This window comes from Sinocyclocheilus anshuiensis, unplaced genomic scaffold (genome assembly GCF_001515605.1).
Source record: "Sinocyclocheilus anshuiensis isolate Anshui unplaced genomic scaffold, SAMN03320099.WGS_v1.1 scaffold832, whole genome shotgun sequence".
Classification (NCBI taxonomy): Eukaryota; Metazoa; Chordata; class Actinopteri; order Cypriniformes; family Cyprinidae; genus Sinocyclocheilus; species Sinocyclocheilus anshuiensis.
This window is the reverse complement of record NW_015549602.1, coordinates 54,886-72,094: the sequence shown is the minus strand read 5'-3', so window position 1 is coordinate 72,094 and position 17,209 is coordinate 54,886. Positions and strand designations below refer to the sequence as shown.

At 36.0% G+C, this 17,209-nt stretch overlaps 1 protein-coding gene across 4 annotated transcripts in view; it reads left to right on the top strand.

The window, feature by feature from the left end:
* LOC107658686 (mitogen-activated protein kinase kinase kinase kinase 4-like) overlaps positions 1-17,209 on the top strand; it is a 128,622-nt gene that overhangs the window by 75,153 nt on the left and 36,260 nt on the right. For all 4 annotated transcript variants that reach the window (XM_016447337.1, XM_016447336.1, XM_016447335.1 and 1 more), the window contains 4 exons: positions 5,526-5,669; positions 7,840-8,076; positions 11,404-11,507; positions 11,624-11,763. In XM_016447337.1, coding sequence (XP_016302823.1) covers positions 5,526-5,669; positions 7,840-8,076; positions 11,404-11,507; positions 11,624-11,763 — 625 coding nt within the window. The remainder of the gene's footprint in view (positions 1-5,525; positions 5,670-7,839; positions 8,077-11,403; positions 11,508-11,623; positions 11,764-17,209) is intronic.

Below are 17,209 nucleotides of genomic sequence, written 5' to 3'. Positions count from 1 at the left end.
TGTAACTACAGATCGACTGATATATCGATTTACCGATATTTAAGCATTTTACAATAATCGGATATCGGTTTTGTAATATCGGATTCACCGATAAACGCCGCCATCTTGTGGATGTTTTGAGAATTGCGCGCAGGATCGCCATTGCACCACGGCGTCTGAGAGGAGAGGAGACAACAACAACGGCGTGCACAGGTACTTACTTGATTTACTGTAGTTAGTAAACTTTATTTAACATAACAGCCATTAATGCACACATTAGATGTATTACATAAATGCCTGATATGCAGTTTATGCAGCTTGGCTCGAAATAGGGACGAACTCACGGAGTCACGTAAAATAATCCGTCAAGTCCTGTCCCAATAAAGACGTAACTTTGCGTGAATTAAATAATATGCAGCCATGAATGGGCGCATGTTGGAAATAAAAGTGCTGAATTTTATTCGCTCTCTGTTGTCTATATGCTCATCGTCTCATGAAAGCAGAGTCACGTAGGCTAAAATAATCCGTCAAGTCCTCTCCCAATAAAGACGTAATTTTGCATTAATTAAATAATACAGCCATGAATGAGCGCATGTTGGAAATAAAAACGCTAAATTTACTTCTCTCTCTGTTGTATATTTGCTCATCATTAGTCTCGTGAAGCCGCTTTCATATTGCTGTTCACTCACCGGGTTGATGCTTAGGAAATGCTCCAGCACGGCCACCGCATGTAACTTTTAACAAGATTCACTTGTTTAAAACACCCCTAAATTGTATTAACATTTACTATATTATCATTATTTCGCTAATAAACATCTAAATAAATACATCTCAATGGAATCTAATTTATTATCTCCGCGAGCGATCGCAGTTTGAGTGTAGTTCTGTGTAAATGCATAGATAAACTGCGCTGTCAGCAGGCATTTCATAATCTAGAACGACAAAAACATTATTAGTAATTCTGATGTAACATGCCAGTTGAGAAATGCAATAAAATACAATGTTTTGTTTGTTATATTTCAATATTCCAGAGAATATTATTCAGTGAATTAACATTTTCCAGTGAATTATTCTTCACTCTTTAGCCTATTAAACAGCGTATAAACCTACTAAAACCGTAGTTTAAAATGAAGTTGATATGACTCCTTTCAATTATTTATTTTCTCCATTTGAAAACATTAGACCTTCTACATTTATTTTGCTTATTGTTAATATTAGTGTTGCAGCTGATGCTTTAAATAAAATGTTTTTTTTATTGTAATATGAAGATTAAATTTAACATGAAAGACTGGTAGTTTTCAACACTTTTTTTTTTTAATTTTTATTTTTTTAAGATGGCTGAAAGGAGGAAAAACCAAAGTGAAGTATGGACTTACTTCACTCAGTCATTTATTTACTTTATAACAGTAAATAAATATCGGTTCTGCATATCGGTTATCGGGCACATAAACACGCAAATAACTGGTATCGGTATCGGTTATAAAATATCAATATCGGTCGATCACTAGTTGTAACTCAAACATACAAGGTCCAATCTACCCCAAACTTCACAAGTTTGATGAGAGTCCTGGCCCAAAGACATTCATGCATTTCACCCATTCATTCTCCAAACGGCTTATCCTCTGTAGAGTTATAGGAGGCCTGAACACATCTACACATGATGCACTCCCCCAACATGCACTAATGCTGCTTGTAGCAAATTGTTTTTTTTTTGTTTTTTTTTTTGAGTTTGCTTATTTTTCATTCATAAGGGGACTTTTCTCCAGTCAATGTATTGCCTTTATAGAATATTGAAATGAAGGAATTAGAAAATGCTCTTTCCATGAACTGAACCATGACCTTTTATGAAAGAATAGTATTGTGTTGTGTCTTGGCAAGCTTTATTTATTATGTATTTATCCTGAAACCTTTCAATTTCTTCTTCTTCTTCTTCTTCAAAAAAAAAAACAGTTTCGAAAGTTTAAAATGAATATACGTTGATGGCAGGTATAGTGTTTAGATTATTTATTATTTGGATTATTATACGTATATTTTGCCCTAATACAGCTTCCTCTGTTGTATCATTCCCACTTATCTGTTTTGTCTCAGTCGGGCAGGCAGTCAAATATTAGCATGATGTCATGAGGAGCATATCCTGACTGCCTAGATAGCAAGCAACCATTGAAACAATGTTAAGTTGATGTTGACACGTCAACACCAACGACATTTAATTAACATTACAAAGTGGTGTTAGGTTAATATCACTTTTGCACCCACAATTAATGTTGAAAGAAGATTGAGATTTCAACAGAAAATCAATAAAAATGTAATTGAATCAACGTTATGAAGTGATGTTGGTTCAATATCACTTTTGTACCTGCAATAAGTTGGTGAGATTTAAAAAATGTTTTAAAGTCAATTGAATCAATGTTACACTATGGCTGATTCTACATCACTGCTGTTGAATCAACACTGAAATTATCAAAAAAGAATCAATGGTAATGTCAGTTAATCAATGTTACACTATAATGTTGATTCTGCATCACTGCCATTGAATCAATATTGAAATTAACAAAAACTCATTGGTAATATCGTTTGATCAATGTTTGTTGGAACATTGAAAATACAACTGAAATGTCAACATAAAATAATGTTGCCATCTGATGTACCAAGTTAATGTTGAAACAACATTAATATTTCTGACCATTTCAAAATTTGGGGAAAACCTTTTGAAACATGAATGACACCTTTCCAGCAGTTGAGTCAATTTATTTTATTTGACAGTTTTAACACAATGACAAAAAGACAGAAAAAAAATGCTTAAAAAAAGAGAGAGAGTGGGGCAAAAAGGACAAAAGCATTACATCCTTTAGAAATAACATTACTTTCAGAAGTCTGATGTCATTACAACAAGTGGTCCAGTGGTTCAAGTTTTCAAAATATGGCTTGCATCAGTCTACTGCCTCTTTTCCTTTGGGTTCTCTGACATCTGAAAAAGAAAGTATGATGTTACTTAAGAACAAGTCAATTCAGTTGTCATACATAGTCACATTCAAGAATGTTAATGACAGTTTCTTTAACCTCTTAACTGTCACCCCCCATTTTTAAACGTAGACGTGAAAGTGCATTATTCAAACTTAAATTCTTATAATTAATGAACGCTTTGGAATACAGACCCAAGGTTGGACTCTTTTTAAAGAAGAATACATTTTATTGTAGAAGTGGAATCATTTCAAAATATGAAAGTATCAAAAAATTATAGAAGTTTAATTTTATTGTAAAGAAAATGCACTGTAAAATTTGTATTTTATTTTATATAAAATAAATATTTTTCATAACAGGTTTTACACAAAAATTGCTATAAAATTAAAGCCTTATGTCTAAGTAAGTTATATTCCAAATTTGAAGTTGATATAAAAAAAATTGAGGTTCCCGTGAGATTTTATTTAGGCCGTTATACCACAAACAACCACCTGGTGACACCCCAACTGAAATTTGAAATTGAAATTTTTTTAATGCATTTTTCTGTCACAAATGTCTACCTTTCTCTGTCAATATTACTTCTGTCACAAATAATATAAACAATATGTATTTTTTCAAGATTATAAAAGTTTTGATTGTAAAATACTGTTAATACATTTTGTAATATGACACTTGACACCACCCACTTAGGGGGAGGTAATTGCAATGTCCGATTTCAAAATTGTTTTCACAGGATGAATTTTGAGGTTTTAAGCTTTCCAATGATATCTAACTTAGGGTGATTACTAACATTTTTGATAGAGTAAAAAGGCAATAAATTATGTAACGGCTGACACTTAACAGGTTAAAGCAGCAAGTTCATCTTATGTAGGCCTTACTCTTTTTAAATATCACAAAATAGCCATGTCTGTCACTTTCTGAATGATTATGAATGATTGATTACATGTTTAAGCAGTTATCAGGGAGCAGGAGATAAGGCACAGGATAGCTTCAAGTCCCAGGACAGGTGACGATCCTTTCAACTACAACTCAATGTATAATCAAATGTCACCATTATCAGGTTAAATATAAATGAAGAGAAATGTAATAATTCCCATCTATTTTTATTAGACCCACATATTTTTATGTTCAAAATTAGCTGCACAGACACAAAACAAAAAAGTATGTTTTTTTTTGTCATGACTTTTGCAGTGACTATTTGCACACTGAGGTGCAAATAACTACAAGTCTGTACAAATAGTATCAAACATTATTTGTACTTAGTGTGAGTAGTATTTATTGTTATTTTTGTACTTCCTGTCTTTCTGTAATGTCTGGTTCTCAAAACCTTGTGAGGGTAAAATTAGTTTCTCACACTTCTTTTAAGTGCTGCAACAGTCTAGTAACTGAGATCCAAACTAACAACCAAAAAACAACCTTTGGCAGATTGACTGTGATTGTCAAACTTGACTACATAAAAAAAGAAACGGAGAATTTTCCTTGAATCTTTAAGACGACGAGTCCTCAGTTTTGGGGAAAATTACCCTTAATTTTCAAAAGATCTAATGTATTTTATATTTTAGTGTCTGAGTGAGCTACAATAAAGTTTTTCTTTTTTTTTTTTTTTTTAATTGTCCATCCTCATCTGCCTTCACTCCTACTAAAGGAAAGAATGCAAGGTGCTCTGCAAGCATTGCGTAATAGATCAATACATGGGCTATGTGTATATAACTATGATATTCTTGCTCATGTTCATGTCATGAAGAATGTTCATGCACTTCAAGAAATCTGTTAAATATTGTTGGAACTTTCATCAGAAAATTCCTAATAAATATTACTAAAGCAAGATGCATGCACGTTTTAAGAATTTAGAAAAATGTATAGTTTATTCAAACACTTTAATAACTTAATGTATCCTATTAGATTCAGTAACAATAAATCAAATGCAAGTAACAAGCATGCAAAACAAAGGACCGGAGAAATAATAAGATAGATGCACCATTGTTTGAAGCCCAGAGAAGTCATGCATGTCAGGTGGTTAAACAAACAAGAATTCTGTATAGGATGCACCTTTGTTTTCTTTCTAATAAGGAAGCATCAATTAGATTACTGAGAAGTGCACATGCAGAACCAAAATGGGTGTTTACCAATCAGTGTGCATTTTCAAACTACACTTGTTTTTTTTTTTTTAATAGATTTACTAAAATCATGAAGACCCACCCCTAAACCAAGACCCTAGTCGATTAGAGCAAATCGGCTAAAGCAGTTGAAAATGCCCATCATGGTTTGACACGCCCCACTGATTGAGAGACACCCACTAGTGTTCTGCAGAGATACATGCCTGCATGATCTTGTGCTAATCAACTACAAATCACTGTTAGTTCAATGTCACTGTCTTTACCCATGTGTGCTGTCGACTTTCATCAAAATTTCAATGCTGATCCACCATACTTTAAACACTGAAATATCAATCTCAACCAAAATGTTGGTTTGGATAAAAACTTAACATTGTATCAATGTCACCATTGCTATCTGGGTGTTGCCTTGATACCTGCTGATCCTGTTTTTTTTTTTTTTTTTTCTCGCCCTGTTTGTCCCTCTCCCAGGCTGATGAGAGGTATCGTAAGAATCTTCAGGGCACCTCTCATGCTGCTCCACCCAAGCAGTCTCCTTTGCCACAAGGATCTGAACGGTACTCCAATGGAAATTCCACTGAGTCCTCAGGCATGCACAGGCCTATGGAACCACAAGTAACCTGAGAGAACTCACTCCTGTTTTTCCTATTTCTCCTCCCATCTCTGTCTCTCTGTCTCTGTTTAACAATTGTAAGAAAGATATTCAATTTTTTTTAAACCTATAAGTGTAATTGTCGAATCATAAGGGGTACCATTTTAATACCTTTGTCTCAGTTCAGTTACTTTGTGTGTTTGTTTTATACAGCATGTCTTTTTCTTAGAGGAGTAAACACAACGTCATGGCTAGGGGTGGGAATCTTTAGACACCTCACAATCCGATCCAGTTCCGATTCTGGATTCAATTTGATTCGATTCTATGATTGATCTGCAATTTGAATCCAAAAAGTGAAACTGATTACCCCTTGCCTAACTGCTAGTTGATCAAACCAGTTGTTAAGACAGTCTTAGAATAGGGGCTGTTTATACAACTGGCCCATGTTCTGATTTTGGGTGTTAGCTTACCTAATTTTGTCGCTGGGTGAGGGGGTCTGTTGGATTGTTCATTAAATATAACAAATAATTGTGTGTCTGATTGGTCCAGCTGCTACAGTGTGTAATTGGCAGCAAGAAGAATATGACTGTCTCTAGCACACACAAGACATTGCACATAAAAATAAAAGCTCAGAAACATTTAAAGAGAAAATCACAATGCATCGGAGAATCAGCTTTTTTCTCCCACCCCTAGTAATGCTTACTGTGTCACCTGTGTTCCAGACAAGGTCGGAAGAGGGAATATCCATGTTGAAATGTCCCAATTCAAACATCAGTGAGTTTGAGTCAATCATGTTAACATAATGACCACGTGGTCTCGTCAGAAACAGAAAAAATATTAACACAAAATTTCATTTTGAAAACAGTTGACGAAAAGCTACAATTAAGGTATCTTTTTATAATCTTAATGTCTAATGTTTTTAAGTTTGACATAAAGTAGTTCCAGACATGTTAGTTGGAAGCAGTGACGTCAAATGGCGCATCTTGCTGAGGTCGGGGTTGATCGATCTACCCCGAGTTCACAGGTTGGATATCCGACTTTAAAGGGGTCATCGGATGCTACATGCACTTTTACAAGTTGTTTGAACTGAAATGTGTGTACACAACCACCCTATAAAGATAAAAATCTACCCAGTGTTTTTTTTTTTTTTTATCTCGTTAAATCATTTCCCCTTTCTCAAATCGAGCCGATCTCAGATGCCTGTCTGTGTGACATCACAAAAACAGGCCCCTCCCACGATAGTTTGATTGACAGTAGCGTTTCAGCACAGACTGGACTGGCGTCTTACCTTAGACCCGCCTGAGTGAGCTGTCATCAGTCCGCCATTGTTTCACTGCCGGAGCAAATGTAGACAAGAATGTCTCCTAAGTGATTGAGGTGTTCTGTTGTTGGATGTAATAATGAACATAGCAGTCGTCATTTACTCCTGACATCTGAGCCGCTGAAGACGCAGTGGATTACGTTTGTTTTTGAAGGGAATGCTCCCCCGATCTACCTAAATGCGTCTATGTTCGCGCGAATCATTCGTGATCCAGCTTCACCAACAGAAGAAGTGAGGTTTTTTAATGAATCTTTGCAAATCTCCTTTCCTAATAATGTGCTAATTAGCAAGTTTCACGATGAATGCAGCTAAAGTAAACAGTCCCTCAGAGAGCGGCTCGGAAGAGAGGGGCGGGGTCAGCAGAGCTCATTTGCATTTAAAGGAAAATGCTACAAAACGACTTGCTCTGAAAAAAGCTGTTTTTGACAGGGTAAAAAGGGTGTTGTTTTACACTACCATTGAGAAATTTTAACCAAACTATGTTACAGAATTTTCATTAAGACCCTAAAGAATCATATCAACTTGATTCAACAAGGAAAATGGGCATCCGATGACCCCTTTAAGTGGTGTTCCAGATGTTATTTCAAAGTAGAAAGTGGGAAAAATCTGAATTTCGAGTTGTCTGGAACACAGCATAAGACTCATGACAAGACATGTCATGACATGTGAACAAACCATGTGAATGTGAATGAAACTGAACTGCTCAAAGCTTCTGGGTGACATAACCCTGCTGTCATCTGTGAATTAATAGTCTCTCTCATCTTTCACAGTCTGCATCATCCTTATCATCTGTATTTGTTTACTCCTTGATTACTTAGTGTGTCTACCCTCCATGTCACTCTTTCCTGTTGTTCTCTTCCCCTCCCCGAAAGGTCCAGTGGTCTCACTTAGCTGCTCTAAAGAGCAACTCATCTGCACCCCCTGTGTCTCACTCCCAGTCCTTCAGTGATCCTGTTCCTAGTTTTGCACAGCTTCATCTTCGCTCTCAGGACTCCTCTCACCAGCACCACCCAGTGCACCCTTCATACCCTGACCACTCTCAACGTCTTTCTCAATCCAGGGGCGACGAGGCCCCTGAGCAGACCCTTGATGAAGAGGTGCCCCCGAGGGTAAGAAAAGGGACCATTGATTAATTTTTAGAGACATCTGTCTGATACTAAGTGGCACTATGAGTACATTTATGTTTTCACCCATAACTCTGGAATTGTATAGGCTAAAATCTTGTTTTAATACCTTTAAATGGATAGTTCACCCAAAAAAATGAAAATTGTGTGATCAGTTACTCACCTTCATGTCATTCCATACCCATAAGATTTTTTTTTTCCTTTTCAAAAGTCAAATGAAGATATTTTAATTAGGGATGCTTCGATCAGGATTTTTGCAGCCAATACTGAGTACCGATTTCTTGTCATGGTGATCGGCCGATACCGATACCGATTCTGATGCTTCAAGCTTTATACGCTGTGATCGGAGCAGTGTTTTTGTTGTCTCGCGGGTTTCACAATAATGGACATGAAATGTCGACATATAGGCTACGTAAAGCAATTGAAAGAACGGGAAGGTCGCTGTTCTCCATACTTGCAAAATAAGTTGACACAATGTTTACAGTATGTTTACACGGCATTTAAACCATGGCGGGTGAGGGCGTTTTCATATGGGTTTGGCCAATCAATGTCTACTTGCGTCACGATTAGTACCAGTTGTGCTGGTTGTTAAAGTTAAGGTGATGAGTAGACTGAAGTTGGGCTCAGGGGGTTGTGCTGTGGTATGTGTTTCCCATACATTTATTTATTTGTGGTGCTCACCACAATATCAAAACTGACTGATTTTTCAAAAGGCTTCGTTGAATAAACATGAGCACGTACTGCACGTTTAAAAATCAAAACGAGGTGTGAGTGTTTTTATATCACTGTATTTCTGAAGGAAGACTATCTTTAGAAAAATGTCTGTCATTTTCATTTCATCTTGCATGTTATATGCCTGATAAAGCAGCGTTTGTGAGCTCAGTGCTGCTTTGTGTACAGCGGTTACTGGGGAAACCTCTGTTTTTGTTCCGTCCTTCACGCTGTGACAACTCACAAAAGACTATTTTTAACCAAGCAGCGTGGAGAGCCGCTTCAGAAACGTGCCGCGGCTGGCTGATAAACACAAGCACTGACTAGAGTGGCCGCGATCAGCTCCGGTGGCCATGGAGCCATAATGCACCGCAGACGCGTGCAGTGAGGCGCAGATCAGCTCTAACATCACACAATCTGCTGTGTAGATGAATCATGCAAAAACATACATGACAAACAGCGAATTTTTCATTGTTTCTCGAAACGTCATAGCATTGCCACACCGTCAATGACATGACTGCGGCGCCAAATCATTCATGTCCCCACGCATCATGTACGTTGTCACGCGTTGATGTCATCAAATTGCAATCGGTTCCTGAGATCGGCCAAGTTGGTGAGTACCGATCGAGTCATAAAATATGATTATCGGCCGATACCGATCTCCAGCCGATCGATAGGAGCATCCCTAATTTTAATGAAACCTGAGACATTTCTGTCTCTCCATTCAAAGTCCATTCAACCAAAACTTTCAAGCTTCAAAAAGTTCCTAAAGACATAATAGAAGAATGAATATGAATCGAGTGCTTTAATCCAAGTCTACTTAAAAGACATGATCACTTTGTATGATGAACACATTTTTTTTTACACTTTTTTTCACATATAGACAGTATAATAATAATGTGGCTCAAATGTGTTTGCTTGACGCACAAGAGCCACCACGGTTTATTCTCGAAGGTCACACAAGCAAGTTTGTGTCCGCTAGAACAAATGAGGTTTGTTCTTATGAGTCAAGCAAGTGTGGTTGATCTGCCATTGACCATATTTAATGTGACCGTATGTGCATGATTAATGTTTTTATGTGAAAAAAAAACGTTTTACTTTCATGGTCTGTTTACCATGAAATCTGGAAAGTAGGGGTGTCAAAATTAACGCGTTAACACATGCGATTAATTCTTTCAGTTTAACACGTTTAAAATATTTATAGCAATTAATGCGGGGTCGGAGCTAAGGTTGGCCACACCACTCACAACTGCTGCTTCTGTCTTTTTTTTTTCTTGACAAGAATTGCGTTTATTTAGATGCAGAACATCTTTACAACCACATCAAATGGTAGACTTTTCAGACGCACACTCCAACTAGTCAAACAAGTGTGGAAAAGGTACACGTGACGAGGGAGCTTCAGTAGAACAACAGTGAACTGCGGTCAGATGAGATGTTGTCAGGCCATATGTCAGTAAAAACTAATTTTCCTGAAATTTCATGACATTTTCCTGAAAAAGTCATGAAGTTACTAAAAAGGCAATTAAACCTGCCTTAAAACTGCATGTAAGTGGTTTTCAAAAGTGTCCTGGAGCACCCCAGCACTGTCTCCTTCATCTAACACACCCTATTCAACTCGTCAGCTCATTAGCAGAGACTTTTAGACTTGAAGTGCGTCAGAAAAGGTAATGAGTAGTGAGAAAATACGATGCGTGTCAGTTCCACATCATGTTCAGCAGCGGCAGCTCTTAAAGCAGCCAAAATAACCTAATAACACAGCTGCTGTGATGTCTGTTATTCAAAGAACAAAAAATAAAAAGAGGAAATCAATAACTTTTGTACCTTTAAAGATTCATCTCTATTTAATTTAGAATTTAGTGTTTGATAACTATTCAATTTCTGTATATTTCTTACCTGCTAAAGGGCAGAGGTAGCTAAATATGACATTTATTATAATGGGTTTATGTAATGATTGTTTTAAGTTCACTTAAATTAGAAGTTGTTATTTTTTAAAGTCTAATAAATGTTAAAAATGATAGCTCTCAATTATACAGTAATGTTGAATGGCTCTGGTCTATAGTTAAATATTAGGGAGAAAAAACAATTTCATAGAGACAGTATTGGTATCAGTGATACTCGCCTTCAGTTATAAAAACAAATATTAAAAATATACTGTATGTTGTTTCAACTTTAATTTGAAGATTGAATGTGAAATTATTGAAATATAAAAGTATATTTAAAAACTTTGCTAGGTGGGATTAATCTCGATTAATTTCAGAAAAATGTGCAATTAATTAGTTTTTTTTTTATACATTTTTTTTTATCAATTGACAGCACTACTGGAAACCAAATATAGTTTTAGAATTTTTAACAAGAAATAGATTGTAAAAACCTGATTTAGTTTTACCATGAAATTTTCTTGCCATTAAAATAGCCACAGAATCTGGCATGGTGTTAAAAATAAACAAACCACGTTTTCTCCACTTTTTAAAACTGCTTGATCTCTTATAGTGCTACTTGTTTCTATACAAGTAATAATTTGTGCTAGTTGCTTTAAAATCAAATGTAATATAATAATATGTATTTAATATTGACAAGATCCTCTTCTTACTTTCTTGCAAGGTGCCAGTAAGAACAGTGTCCAGATCTCCTGTGTTGTCCCGTCGAGATTCTCCACTACAAACTGGGCTGCATAACAACCAAGCTGGACAGAGGAATGCTGGAATGTGTGATCTTTAACATAATTTATATGTAGAATATTCACCTCTAACATTACATGTAAAAGTTTATATTTCTCAGGAAAATGTCAGTAATTTTGTCTTTTGACCTCTCTTCCTCTTAGTAACATGGAGCCACGGCTGTTGTGGGAGCGGGTTGAACAGCTCTCATCTAGACCAGGTAGTGGGAGTTCGTCTGGCTCCAGTAACTCCAGCTCTCAGACTGGATCACAGGCCAGCTCAGGGGAGAAGTTCAGGGTCCGTTGTGAGTATTTTTATTTATTTATTGTTTTATTAACACACTGACATTCAAACTAATTCAACACTCTTTAGAAGGGGTGTCCAAACCTGTTCCTGGAGGGCCACTGTGAAATAATTATGAATAACACTTTTGAAAACTTTTACTATATTACACTATTAGAGCTGCTGAGATTAACTAATCATGAAAAAAATTATTATATTTGTTATAAAATATATATAAAATATTTTATAGCATTATATTTTGAACTACTGCCGCTGCATCAAAGGTTGCAGCTCTGAGCATTGTAGCCGATCACAGTCATGTCTCTTGAGCGCATGAATGCAGTTGTCTCACCACTGCAACTCAATTTTTGCACTCTCACAAATGCTTTGATCATAACTAACACAGTGCAAACATAATGTAAATAAGAGGTTCATTGTGCAGTGTATTAATTTGAAGATTGAATGTGAAATTATTGAAATATAAAAGTATATTTAAAAACTTTGCTAGGTGGGATTAATCTCGATTAATTTCAGAAAAATGTGCAATTAATTAGTTTTTTTTTTATACATTTTTTTTTATCAATTGACAGCACTACTGGAAACCAAATATAGTTTTAGAATTTTTAACAAGAAATAGATTGTAAAAACCTGATTTAGTTTTACCATGAAATTTTCTTGCCATTAAAATAGCCACAGAATCTGGCATGGTGTTAAAAATAAACAAACCACGTTTTCTCCACTTTTTAAAACTGCTTGATCTCTTATAGTGCTACTTGTTTCTATACAAGTAATAATTTGTGCTAGTTGCTTTAAAATCAAATGTAATATAATAATATGTATTTAATATTGACAAGATCCTCTTCTTACTTTCTTGCAAGGTGCCAGTAAGAACAGTGTCCAGATCTCCTGTGTTGTCCCGTCGAGATTCTCCACTACAAACTGGGCTGCATAACAACCAAGCTGGACAGAGGAATGCTGGAATGTGTGATCTTTAACATAATTTATATGTAGAATATTCACCTCTAACATTACATGTAAAAGTTTATATTTCTCAGGAAAATGTCAGTAATTTTGTCTTTTGACCTCTCTTCCTCTTAGTAACATGGAGCCACGGCTGTTGTGGGAGCGGGTTGAACAGCTCTCATCTAGACCAGGTAGTGGGAGTTCGTCTGGCTCCAGTAACTCCAGCTCTCAGACTGGATCACAGGCCAGCTCAGGGGAGAAGTTCAGGGTCCGTTGTGAGTATTTTTATTTATTTATTGTTTTATTAACACACTGACATTCAAACTAATTCAACACTCTTTAGAAGGGGTGTCCAAACCTGTTCCTGGAGGGCCACTGTGAAATAATTATGAATAACACTTTTGAAAACTTTTACTATATTACACTATTAGAGCTGCTGAGATTAACTAATCATGAAAAAAATTATTATATTTGTTATAAAATATATATAAAATATTTTATAGCATTATATTTTGAACTACTGCCGCTGCATCAAAGGTTGCAGCTCTGAGCATTGTAGCCGATCACAGTCATGTCTCTTGAGCGCATGAATGCAGTTGTCTCACCACTGCAACTCAATTTTTGCACTCTCACAAATGCTTTGATCATAACTAACACAGTGCAAACATAATGTAAATAAGAGGTTCATTGTGCAGTGTAGACAGTCATTGATAGATATTTGTACAATTTCTGGGTCACAGCCTTTTTACTTGTTAACAATAATATCTTAAACCCCATCAGGGGTATCCCCCGAATATAGAACTTCAAATGACTTGGGAATACGAAGAGTAAAAATACTGGTAATTATAGACCATATACCTTCTCAAAAACTACTCATCTTCGAACACTAACAAAATATATGTGCATGATGTGCTGTGCAGGCAGTCTTTTGCTCATGTATTCATCTCTATTATGTAATAACCACCCGGAAGTTGAAAGTGAGTCGTTTTGACAGCTTGGTTCCAATAAAAGCAGTTTCAGCAAGGATGTTTTGAGTTCTGAAAAGTTCAGTATGTTTTTACATGACCTCTTATATGTTATAGGTGCAGTGTGTAGATTTTAGCGGCATCTAGCGGTGATGTTGCGAATTGCAATAAACGATTAGCCTCTCCCCCGCCCCGCCCCGCCCCTCCCCTTGAGAAGCTACGGTTGCCAACACAGGACAAAGATGTAGTCATCTGAGACAGCAGAGAGTAGCCAGTCTAGCGTTGAGGTTTCTTTACAAAGATAAATTAAGAAATTATACATAATTAATTATTTAGTAAACCGATATGTTATATATTATGATGGAACGTTTGCAAAAGGCATTTACACTGTGAATGATCAAGTTACGCATACCAACAAACAAGTTACACTCCATTTATGCAAATTCTGAAAATTACCATTATTGGTCAATTGAAAGGCACACGATCCTGTTACATGAAATTGCAATCTAAATTAATTATTTTTCTACTTAGGCAAGGAAAAAAACGTTACTTCTCTCAGTGATTATGCCCATCTTGTAGCTAAAGCTATCAAACAACAGATTTCACTTACATTGCTAAAGTTGGACTAACTTACTGGTCCAACAGAAAACAGGCAGCTTCTTCTTCAACTTTGAAAACATTTTTCCTGCATCAGCGCCTTCCATCTGGGAAAAGCCACACCGATGTTTATTCTGGTTTTCTGCCGTCGTCTGTCCCGACTTCGTCTGCCTGCTTCATATTTTCGCTTCTTTGATGATGAAGATTGACGCTCTGTCGGCTTTTGTGCAAAATAATACAAGTGGTCCTCTATTTGTTCAAATATTTCTTACTCTTTTTTTACTTCTACGAACGACCTCTGCTTCTAATAAACCACACATAGACTACTACTACTACTTCTTCGTGCATATTCAACATAGCGATGATGCAAGCTGCCTCTAAAAACACGAAGAAGAAACGAAGAAGAACAACAGTGACAAAACACGGTCTGTAGAGTAGTTTGTCCGTTTAGGGCTACTGTAGAAACATGGTGGCGCAAAATGGCGACTTAACCATGGAGGGGGACCCGCGGTGTATGTAGATAGAAATGGCTTATTCTAAGGTAATTAAAACATAACGGTGAATTTTGTAAGGTATTTATACACCACTGAAAATATAGTTTTGTATGTTATATTGCATTTCTGCAAACAGATTCTCAAAAATATTACACATTGCACCTTTAAAAGGGAAAATGCGATTTCTCAATTCATGATTAATGATTAAAAATCCCCATAACTTGTTTGATGACATAAAAGGAGTTGTCATTAACTGGTTTCACAGTGATTTGAGGCAGCTTTTATTCTTGCTGACCCAGTCAAGTGATCAAATTACATATTTATTTGCATAACTTCATTCTTACATCTGCCGCTGCCAGTTCTGGGATTCTGTATGTCAGTCTAAAAATTCATAAATCAATAACTGATTTTCAAAATTACAACTTTCACCTGAGATTCAGAGCCAAATTACAGGGGGGTAAAAATAACTTTAGAAAGATAGCAGCATCAATATGGCTCCAGGAGTAAATTGTTAAATTGCACACATTTTCACTGGTCAAAAACCAAATGTGAGTCACTTCACATTCAGCTGATACTTTTTCTTTTTTTAGAGACATGTCTGAAGAACAAATAATATTGAAACTAGAAATGTATCTTGTTTCCTTCTATCAAAACAGTTGCATAGAACAGACCTGTCTGCGTACCTTATTTATTTTTTTCCAAAGTCTGGGTGCCTGCAACTCAAGAAATATGAAAGATATATCGATATCATTTTAAATTCTGGTTCTTAATAAACTTTCCTTTTGTAATCTTCATTTTTAAGGTCTTGCATAGTTCAATCCCAGAGATATGGGGAGCCCAATGCGACTCAGTGTCCTTTTTTTTTTTTCCCCCATTTTTAATGAATGGATGAAAGCCAAATCTGGTCACTTTGCATACAGCTGATACTTATTGTATTTAAAGAACAATGTCTGAAGAGCAAATAATATTGAAAGTGGGATTTGTTTCAAACATGTAGCTACAGAACTGCATATTTGAACTCTTGGTAGCTTCAGAAGCTGTTAAAATAAACAAAATCCCTTTTTCAAAATAATCCTGAAACTGATTCAAATATAGAATCTTATGAATAGACTACTGAGAGCAAGTTAATGCACCTTGACTTTACAATTTTAGTGCATTTTTGGCCAGGGGTCTGCAAGTAAGTTTGGCATCGGGCCAAAAACAAAAATTCGCCACTAGATGGTGGGCAAGAACATAGTCAAAGGATAATTTAAGAAATGAATTGATGATAAAATGCAACTAGAATTTCCTGTGACAGACTGTTACAGTGTCTTTTGTAACTGGTAGTGAGCTGTTACTCTGTGTTAAATCCTGTAGTAGGACAGTCATTAACAAAAAGCCACATTTGTGTGGCGGTGTCCGTGTTTTACACTGGATAAATTAATAAAGCAGAGTAGTGACACGTAACCTGGCAAGTATCTTCATTCACCAACTTGCTACACAGACCGCCTTGCTAAAACACATATGTGGGAGATGTGGAATGGATAAAAATAACTTAAAAAATAAAAGAGGCTTGAATAACCCATTAATGGCATGTTTGAGTCATGCTCTTAACAAACTATGTTTTATTTCCTCTTTCCATATTGTGAATAATAAATGTGTATCATTTTAATTTGCTTGTTACACAATGGAGCCTAACTTATTGTAATAATTATTTGACGTAGCCTACTTTTACACTCAGAATTATTCCTTGGCATCCTCACGTACTAAACTGCATTTTTAAAAATTGTTTGTGTGCTGAAGGTACACTATTATGTCGTGTGCAGAGTGATGTTAACATTCAAGCTAGCTGGTGAAAGAAAATGGCACTATCAAAGAGTCTAAAGAGGAAAGTTGACAGCGAAAATAGGACGTACAAAGTCAAAGAAGAATGGAAAGACAACTATACAGTCATCCTACCTAGTTTTGTAACTGCAAAGCCGGTGTGTCTTATCTGCAACGAACTGTCTGCGGATTAAAGTGACATCCATATCACCCAACATCCAAAAAATCGTGACTGATGGAAGATGCCAGTTTTCACATTAAGTGAGTAGCCTACTAAGCCTGTGTAGTTTAGTTTAGTTTAGTTTAACTTTATTGTCTGTACAGATTTCCTGAACAGAAATTCATCTTTGACACTGGCATAGAAAATACATCCTAACAGATAATACTATACATTCACATATCACATAATAAAAATAAATAAATAAATAAATAAAAAATTAATACAATACAATATATATATGTATGCCCACACATATGCATACACATGTGTACACACACCTACCCATAAAGATACTTCATGATAATACCTCAATTAAGAATTTGGTTTAAAACAGTCACCGCCAATGGTACAAATGATCTTTTATATAGGTTATTTTTAGCCAGCGGTATACACAGCCTGCGCCCTGAAGGAAGGGCCTCAGAGCAG